Source organism: Copadichromis virginalis, linkage group LG1, assembly GCF_057382275.1.
Source record: "Copadichromis virginalis isolate Kocher_CV1m ecotype Utaka linkage group LG1, C_Virginalis_male_GT1.1, whole genome shotgun sequence".
NCBI lineage: Eukaryota > Metazoa > Chordata > Actinopteri > Cichliformes > Cichlidae > Copadichromis > Copadichromis virginalis.
Genome location: NC_140618.1, coordinates 16,902,831 through 16,913,213, shown reverse-complemented (window position 1 = coordinate 16,913,213; position 10,383 = coordinate 16,902,831). Strand labels below are relative to the sequence as shown.

Below are 10,383 nucleotides of genomic sequence, written 5' to 3'. Positions count from 1 at the left end.
TCTTTCAACCGCTCCACAATCTTATTTTAAAACCAAAGGCAACCGGTCCTTTGTGGTTGTAGCACCTGACCATTAGAACAGCCTTCCTCAGCCAATCAGTGTTTTTTTTTTCTTTTAATTACTGCTGAAAAATCATTTTTTAAGATTAGCTATAAACTTTCACCCTTTATTTTTGACTGTAGTGCTTCATATTTTTATATGTACACTTCTCTAATGTTTTTTTCACACAACCGTAAAACACTCTCGTCTGTATGGTTTAAAATTTGCTATAGCAATATGATTATTATTAGAGGAAATCTGCATTAGATGTGGTACTACCAAGATAGTCATCAACCCTGTCACTGCAGGGGGTTCAGACTGACCAAAGGGTTCTTGGTCATGTCCCCAGTTGAAGCCTTTTTTGCTCAGATTTCAAACTCCTTCCATTAGACCATTATTGAGGCCACTGTACTCCTGGGAACACTCCAAGCTTGAGAAATTGTTTTATACCCCAGCCTGGGTCTGTGTCTCACTGCAATTTTATTTCACAGGTCTACAGAGAGTTACTTGGACTTGGTAGCTTGGTTTTAGTCTTGACATGAAACAATACACAGGAATGTGCCTTTTTAAAACTATGTCCAATCAGAGCAATTTGCCATAAGAGCAGTCTAATCAAATTCTAGGCACATATTTTTTTTGCTATAGTTAAAGCAGACATGATGCACCTGGCAACAATCTGTTGAGTCCCGCTCAAATAACGTGTACAAAATTTGCTGAATGCTTTCAAATTTTTCAAGAAGCAATTAGTCCAGTGCGACGAGCTAACGTCTCCGTACATTTGTCTACGTATCCATCAAGAAAACACACCTTAACATGTACTGTGCTGGAAAGCTGGCGCAGCAGCAGGAAACTGCATCCAGACTTCATGCAGAGGTTCAAGAAAACACTGAAGCACAACGTGAGTTATTGTATCAAAACTTTATTCTCAAATAATGTCATCAAAATAGCTGATAGATAAACTGTATGTCTCTTTAGCAGGTTGTGAGGCTGCATTCACTTACTGTTATTTAAACCTTCATAACATCCCATTGTGTTTCTCCTTCATGATCTCCAAGGAGGATAGAAAATTCCATTTTTAAGGTACATGTATATTCCAGGAACCTCCAAAAACTGTTGTCAATTTGATAATGAAGCTAGCGCCTAAATTTGCAACATGTTCACGTTCCACTCTAAAACCAGTGTTTAACCAAGCAGTACCAAATCTCTTCTCATTTAGACAGAAATGAGGTCAGATTTTAGTCTGTAAAGGGGTCAAGTCCAAAATCCAGAATCTTTTTGTGCCTGTGAATGTCATCCCACACAGTCGCACAGGGCTGCTGTTACACAAGAACACTGTCTTTTACGAAGCTTCATTTCAAACCACCGGTACCTACCCTTAATAATATTATGACACGTAACATCTGGTGTTTGTTTAGTGTGTTCATGTGTCTGAGATCCATTTTTTTAAAAGTGTAAACAATATTTTAATGAGAAGAGTCACCAATTTTTAGGACAGCTGCCACATAAGAAGCCATACAAAACTATTGAATGTGTCACTGCATCGTGTACCATATCTCTGTGAATGCTTTCAAAGCTTTAATGTTCAGAAGAACGACATAAGCTGCAAAAGTGTTTTACACAGTCAGTAACATTGTCTGAAGGTGTGACTCTCATCATACGTGTCCCTTCAGCACAAGTACAATCAACACCGGGTTTCTGTTCCTGTGTAAAAGCAGCCATGATGGACAAACGAGATCTGACATTTTTATATTTTTCATCTTTTAAAGTCAGTTTGAACCATAGATTTTTTTTACATGGTGTGTAACAGTAAAAACATTGACTGTAATGAACAAGATTTTTTTGTACCTACTTCATTAATCATAAAAAGTACAGCATGTTTAATAATTTGTTTCTTCTTTTCTTTTTTTACAAATTCTTCATAAAAAATAGATTTCTGTACAAAAATGTTTTTTTTTCTTTTGCACCTACTTCAAGTTCAGCAGCACATGATGATGGTGAGATGACAGAGATGAAAATGTAGATATTATGAGGCATAAAATAAAAACATTTACAATGAATGCAACTTCCTGTTAAGGACCTGCCGATTCTCGGCTTATTCCTGCCTTTCGGGAGAAGAAAAAATAAACTCTTTATTTCAGTATTTATGAGCAACAGCAATGCTTTATGTTAATATGTGTTGCTGAGAATGCATCTTTTTTGTGTAACGTGTAAAGATAGCATATGTGAGGCTCACACAGCCATGAGCTGGCAATGCCATAATTATCCTTTTGGTTAAATAGTGGAAATAATGTAATATTCAATCCAGAGCAGGTAGTAGATTTTAGCTCTAACATCAGCACACAGCATGAGAAGTTTGTCCTCACCAAACTGTTGAGAAAAAGATGCAAAACAAATATAAACTATACTTAATATTTAGTTTGATTAGCATAAAAAGTGAAACAAAAACAAGCCAGATATTTAGACTATATGTGTGTAAGTAAGACTAATATTGTTTGAGAAAAGAGATACACAACAAGGTCAGATTTCCATCTGGCAATGAATTTCCAGCAGTGATTTTTTTCCCTCCTCCCAAAGCTCATTGTGGCTTTGAGTCCCTTGTTTCATCAAGGACTGCCGACAATACCGCTCTAGAAAAAGTGACGGACAAATCAAACCTCTCCCCAAGCTGCGAGAAGTCCTAACTGAAGAAGTAAAAATAACCTTGGCATTTTAAAATGTAGTCTGTAGTTCCTTTCTTAAATCTTGCGGCCAGCTGTCGCTGCTTTAAACAGCGAAGACTGCTGCCAAATTAAGGACAAACTTTAAAACGTCCTGACTAATTCTGCTAAAAAAAAGAAAAAAAAAGGCCTCAAGTGAAGAGGACATCGTCCAGATTTTCAAGGCATCTTGTGGCACTTCTCTGTCACGTTCAGCTGAATTTCGTTTTGCTCATTTTAAAAAGGTTGAGTGATAGAGAATAGTAGCACTGCTGTTAATCCGTTTTTAAAGTCACTGTAAGCTGCCATGTGCACAGCTAAGGCTGCTTTTCTCCCCAGTGCCTTCCTTTGGCAGGGCACTGGGGAGAAAATTAGTCTTAGCTATACCAGACAAGGATTGTTGTAAGGTTTGGCTCTATCAGTTTCTGATACAGTAAATCACTGCACATGGCTTATAAATATTACCATGTAGATAAGCATTGTTGTCATGTATGCTCTTAACCAATAATGTGGTTAAGATTATGAGTTATTTTTTTAAAGAGAATCATGGGAGGTGTCTTTTTATCTCCAGATCTCTCTTCTTCACTTTCTACAGAACCTATTTTTACCACAATGTTGAGGACTTTTTATTGAAATAGATGCTTTTATAAGGGGCGATCGTGGCTCAAGAGTTGGGAGTTCGCCTTGTAATTGGAAGGTTGCCGGTTCGAGCCCCGGCTTGGACAGTCTCGGTCATTGTGTCCTTGGGCAAGACACTTCACCCGTTGCCTACTGGTGGTGGTCAGAGGGCCCGGTGGCGCCAGTGCCGGTAGCCTCGCCTCTGTCAGTGCACCCCAGGGTGGCTGTGGCTACAATGTAGCTTGCCATCACCAGTGTGTGAATGAATGGGTGGATGACAGGTTGTGTAAAGCGCTTTGGGGTCCTTAGGGACTAGAAAAGCGCTATACAAATACAGGCTATTTATAAAATATTTATTGTGCTTGGCTGTAAAATAGTACTTCAACACTGTCTGCACCACTACTGTGACATTGTTAATGTAAATTTATCTTTGTGTGAATATACGCTTACTCTCAGTGTATGAATGCAAGGAGTGAAAACACTTACTGAAAGAAACAGCTGATGATGGCATATGTAACTATGAAGCTGACTGTTGGAGAAACCTTGACGGGTCAGCAGAGGTCAGACACGCATGTGAGGCCCCAGAAACATTATAACTTGAGAATCCTGCTGCAGTTTTGATATGTGCAGTTTGCGTTTGGCTGAACTTCTGTGGGGACAGTAAGGTTCCGCTGTGACCAAAACACCAGAATAGAGACAACGCAGAGTCTGAATTTTCTCTTTCGGGCACACAAGGAGATCAAATCTCTGCCATTAATTGTTAAAAACGAGACCTTTTATTATGCCGGTGGAAACCTTGGAGCTGCTAATTCTCAGGCTCTATTATGCACTCTTGACTCCACAGGAACTCTCAACTGAATTAATTAAATCAATTAAAACAGAGTCACGGGGTGCACTCTAACAGTAAAAAAAGAGAGTGGAGGCTCACGAGGTGTGAACAGATGCTCTATTTTTGTTTACAGAAGTCTTGTTTATTCCTGTGAAGAGACTTTAGATATGCATCTTCTGACTTGTGGTTATTGCTATTACTTTAGCCACTACACTCGTCTGTGTATTTTTATTTTGTCTGCATCGCATTGGTGCTATTTTTGGCTGTCTGACCATGACCCTGATACCGAAGCTATAAATGACAGGCTGACAATGAGGTATAATTCCTCCATACATAATGATTATTGTTCCAGCTCACTTTTCCAGCATTTAGGGTTGTGTGTACAGACACATTCAATTACCGGAGCTGAAAATCTAAACACCCCCCCTTCCTCCCCATTTGCTGTTAATTTATTCTTCCTTATCTCATAACAGGTGGCTGTGACAACCTCCTCATGCTGAATGCTTTTTTAAATCCCTGTATTTAGGTTATAGTGAAAATCTACACATTTGAGTTAAATTAACCTTTGCCAGACTCACTATAACATGGTTTTTAGGGTATTATTATCATTATCTACTCACCATTTCATACTGTGTGAATGAATGAATAGGTGTAGATGAACACATACATACCATGGACATGGGAAACATAAATAAAATGAAATTTTGGACAATTAAAAAAAAAATTGCGTAAGGTTAAAGCAAATTCTTGACGTATAAAAACAATGACTCAATGTTGTGCATGGAGTGTGGAACAGGAAACAGACCTAAAGACAACGACAGACGATAAAAGCAGTTAACATCTGTGATTTAAACCAAGTGCAGCATCTTTCGAAAAATATAAATATTTTGAGAGGACACTGCGAGAAATAACAAGCTTGGTAAGCGACTTGAAACTACCGGACCTTTTTTGAATCCTGAAAACCGATTGATGCTAGAACAGCGTTTTGATTTAAAATAGCAGGAAATTAAGCCGACTGGGGTCGCACTCACTAAGCTTGTATATTTGTTGCAGTGAGGTTCCAGCATTGATAAGCAGGACGTAACTAACTCTCTGCACACGAGGTATTTCTCAAACAATGGAGGGGCTCAGGGGACGATAACTATCGACAACAATAATTGTGCATGTTGTCTTCATGCTGTATCTTTTTGTCCTCTGTGGTAAATTACCAATTCTCAACGCAAATAGGTTGTGCGCTCTTTAAAAAGGTGTGTTCAAACAAGATAATGTGCATCAGATATTTGATGTGTCGAAACAATGCATGACAATGTGTGTCGAAAGAGCGTTTTTAAAGAGCGTTACAGAAACAGTCACTTGTTATTCCTGAAAGCTCACACAATCAACGGCTACAACTGTAGCAGTAGAATCCTCTGAATTCGATATACTATATATCTAACACTGTAAATATTCGAGCAACACAAAGTTCACGTACAAAATTGTACATGTAGTCCTCACATTCTCACGTTATAAAAAGCTGACAGATTTGATAGTTTAAATAAGTAGTTTTTCTCACTGAATGGGGAGTCTGAAGATAGAAACTGCTTCAAAGTCTGGTGATGTAGCACTGAATACTTCTGTATCACTGGCCAGATGGCGGCAGGATAAAGAGGCAGTGACTGGGGTGGGTATTGCCTTCTGGTCTCCTTTGAGTTCTGCACAAACGCCTCCCCAGTATCACTGATTATTGGTAAAATGACTACCGGTGATGCTCTCCTGCTACAGAGCCTTCTGGTCTTGGGCCATGTGCATTCCATATCAGTAACGTGGCACCAATGTTTCACTGGGACCAAACTGCACATTATAAAATCGTTTTGAAAGATTGTATTTAAAGTGTTAGATATTACTAACAATTTTCAGTATGAGCTTTCAGAAACAGCAACGTTTCTAAATGGCAGGACAACATTTCCTTTCCTGCTTGGAGGTCTACAGGTAAACTATTCTCAACTTTCTGGTTGGCTAGCGTGTTGTCATGGCAACAAAATAAACAACAGTATAGCATGTGGTCACACCTTCTGCTTACAGGGAGTGTGAAATATAAATGTGTATATACAAACACTCTGTAACCCTGTATTTAATCATTGTTGTCATCTTTTTAAAGATAGAAGTTTTTGAATAAAATGCTATTTTTTAATTACTCATTTTCCAAACCCATTTCAGACCCAAAAATTATTCATTTTTTTTCATAACCCAGTCAGAAAAACACACTAGTGCAAAATTTGTGCGGTTTATATAAAGTTTATATTTTGGGGTCCCCGGCAGCAGTGGTTTGGGAAGTCCCATGGGGCCACTGGGGTTTTGAACATACGAGTCTGTTCATCAATATCTTCACTGAAGAAAAATGCCAGAAGAGACAATAAGAGGCTATTTGCCTCTGCTTCCACAGCAACATGTCCTCCTTCCAGCACGACTGACAGAGGTGTCTATCTGTCCTTTTGTTTGCGTCTGTCAGTCAAAGAATCTGTCAATCAGTTCATCTATTTCTGATTTTGTGGCTGGAGAGTATATAAAATCAGTCATTTCCTGACTGATAGTCCCGATCAGAGCTATGAGAAGACAATTCATTTCCTGGATTTGGCTACAGCTGATTGCAGCAGTCGACGATCCTGACAGCTTATTGCCTCCAGGCTTCCACTTGTTCAGCCACCAAGCACAGAATCCTGGCTAGTTTAAGAACGAGAATCAGTTGTCTGACTCCTTGATTGTATTAGACAGGCCTCTGGAAACCAGTCCACTGCGTACACCAACCGGGCAACTCAAATGTCTGGTTTTCTGGTTTATCTCAGCTTGCCTAATGCTACTGTGGAATATTGTATTAAGTTGACTGCATGTATTTTGTACCTTTATATAATCATATTTGAAAATGTTCAATTGACATCTAAAATAAGTCCACAGGTTCTGATACTGAACTTTGTTTGAACAAGCCTGATTTGGTATGTTTTAGCCTAATAAGTTGCTATCTACTGTTTGTAGACATTATTAGAAAAGGCGAAATAAGGTAAAGACAATTACAGAAACCCATAATTAACTGACAACTAAACTTTACTAACTCTGTGATTGTCCTGCTATATTGAACCCAACTCGTTCAGATCTCCAAATAGGCTAAAACATCGTCAAAACTTCACTGCAGCTTCTACTTGACCCTGGCTTGATTAGCACTCGTCCATCACAATTAACACTAATTTCATTCCAGTGTCCAGGACTGAATGAGAGTGTTATTATGTCAGTATGTTTTGTCGGTCTTACAGCAGTCTGTGCAATCACTGTTATTTTTTGAATAGACTCTGTTAAAGTGTCATTACATCTCAGGGTATAGTCCTGTCAAGTCCCATATAAAGGAAATCCAGAAAGAGGTATATCTACATATATGAACCATCTAATGTCTGGAGGGTGGATGAGTTTCCCCTGAGGTCTGAACCTCAAATGAGTCAAACCCATTCCTGGCCTGCAGCAGGGGAGTTCGTAAGGGGCACCGGGCTAGATCAGCATGAACAAGTTTAATTGTAGAGGGGATTTCAGAGGCCCATATGACACTGGCCATATAAAACTCTTTCTATAAGAAGGTTGCGAAAAAGCACGTCAGCCAAAACTGGACAAACATGTTCTTTCAGGGAATTTAATTAATTGTATCCTAAATCTGTGTTTTTCCCTAATGTCTGAATTATAGCATTGGATCTCCTGAACGACAGACATTGTGTTACTTGATGACGTCATTGTCTCCTCCCATGCTTATAGGTTCCAACTGATTTCTCCCTTTTTCCTCTTTCAGACTACAGGGGGGTATTATCCTTGTTCAGGTAGGAAGTGGAGTAGAGCTGCATCACTGTGCAGATGATGCTGTACGAGGACCAGCGTGCTACACAGCGACTGCTCATGGTGACGAGTCCAAATCCTAAGTTAGTCCTTTTGTTTTTGTTTGGTTAAACCACACTGCAGACTACAGCAATGGATGCTGGACTGAACCACTGTATGGGCAGTGGCATGATAGCTGGACTATACCACAGTGCAGACGGTATTGAGTGTGGTATCAAATCGAACTGCCTTAGCCTCAGTGGGTTTCATGTTGGTGTCATACATTGGATTTTCAAATGATGCCTGACCATTGGAGCTCTCGTGGCCAACATAGCCATTGAACTGGACCTTTGGACGTGTCCTAAAAGAGAAAAGAAAAATGCCATTGCATGAGTTACACAGAGCTACTTTTTTAAACTTTATTAAATGGTCAGGAACAAAAAATACACTACAACCGAAAGTGGACGGGAACTGAAACACAAATGGGAAAGTAAACTATGCAGTAAAACAGCACAACAGTCATATTTTCAATCCAGGAAGAATTTACACAGGCCTGTGAAACTGTTTACCTAAGAAAACGTTTTTGCACACAGACTGTCCAACATTTAGAACAAAAAACAATCAAACCAGCCATCAGTTATTGAGCCTCAAGGTTTAGTGACTGATTCACTACACTCAGTAGTAGTAGTACTGAATTGAACCAGAGCCAAAAATGCTAGAGAATCAGGTGGCTCTGCTTGTGCTGGATTTCATACTGTACACAAACTGGTACACAATGGGAGTGCTCTCTGTCACTTGCCCTTTTGAACACACATTTAAAATATTCTCTGAAAGCACTCGTTAATATTTATCTCACATTTAAGCTTAGATTTTAGTTTTTATATACAAATATTTGCAATTCTATTAAAAAAACACATTTTTAGCATTTATGTTCAGAAACATTCATCAGCAACAACTCTGTCACTGTTTGTCTTCTGGCTCAACCTGAACAAACTCTTATATTTGTTGAAAACAAATATATACATTGATGTTTTACAGAAAGGTACATAGAAGCCCTGAGCGAATTTAAAATGCATGAATATAGCAGGAAGTAAATAAATTATGTTCCATTATGGCTGCTCCCCCTGGTGGAAACATGAGATATAATTTTTTTTCCCTACATACTACTTAAGGGCGTTACCACTTGTGGCTGCACTGACTACATTGCTCGCAGGGGATCTCATTATGGCCACATACCAGCAGGGGACCAGCCAAGGATCGGACAAAGATCCACCATGCTCCTTTCACGGACTTGCGCGCTATTTAAGTGTCTGTGGTATGTTTCTGAATGCATTTTATATTTGAATTTTGAAAGAAACACTTTGTGCAAAGTAGCAGCTCTTCTCTGAAGTCAAGGTGAGAACGCTTAGCTTTTCTTGGGAGCGAAAAGTTAGCTGTTAAAAAAAAAGACTATTGCTGTATTAATTCAGTTTTATGCCCTATTGAGGATTTTAACTTCAAAAAAACCCCAAAAAGAAAACAATTAATGGACAGCAGAATGGCCGAGTTTCACTACTTAAGAGAAAGTCATCTAAGTGTAATGGTTAAGAATTAACTTTTTATTTACCATATTTATTTTTGCCAAATATAGCTGTAAAATGAAATTTAAAAGAAAAAAGAAATGACTTCTCTCTGTCATGTCAGCTGGCTTGTTATGCATGTTGGTCTGAAACTTTACCCTTAAGGTTAAGGGAGCAAACTTTGTAATAGGAATTTTCTTGTAAAAATCTACAAATTGCAGTGAAAATTTACAGCAGGAATGAGAGCATGTACCATAACACTCTGGTTTGAGTAGTTTGGCCACCCAGTGCCCATCCACTGCTCTTTTATGAGCATATCAGCATGCAAACTGCCATCATCCAATAGCACCGGTTCAAAAATATGCAAATTTATTATTACTCAGCCTGCTTGATTTTTTTTTTAAAAGAAAGTTACTGCAGGGGTTCAAACGGATATACTATATGACAACCTCCCTCTAATTTGACTGTTTGTCGCCGATTAAATTTTTGGATAATCAGGTCCTATAATCCAGTTAGATGTAATCACTTACTCCCAGACCCTGTGGAACTATTAGCAGGGAGGAGCACTGCAGCAAAAACGCTGTTTGACTCTGACCTCATTAAGAGTGTATGTACGTGTGTGTGCGCACGGGTAGAAATCCAACCCTGGGGAACCACTAAGCCTACCCTACATGCTCAACCCATTACTTTACAAAACTGCACACAGTAACACACACTGCAGACCTCCCTGCGTGGCAGTAGCTTAAATCGCTGCACTGGTCATGGCTGTAGGTGCAATAGTTTAATTTTATTGGTAGAATGAAAAATGGCAACC

The 10,383-nt window shown here is 39.0% G+C and overlaps 1 protein-coding gene across 1 annotated transcript in view; it reads right to left on the bottom strand.

Annotated features, from left to right (window-relative positions):
- Positions 1-938: 938 nt before the first annotated feature.
- The window catches only part of csmd1b (CUB and Sushi multiple domains 1b), a 208,127-nt gene continuing 198,682 nt past the window's right edge, over positions 939-10,383 (bottom strand). Inside the window, exon 70 of the mRNA XM_085452803.1 lies at positions 939-8,371. Coding sequence (XP_085308929.1) covers positions 8,212-8,371 — 160 coding nt within the window. The 3' untranslated portion in view covers positions 939-8,211. The remainder of the gene's footprint in view (positions 8,372-10,383) is intronic.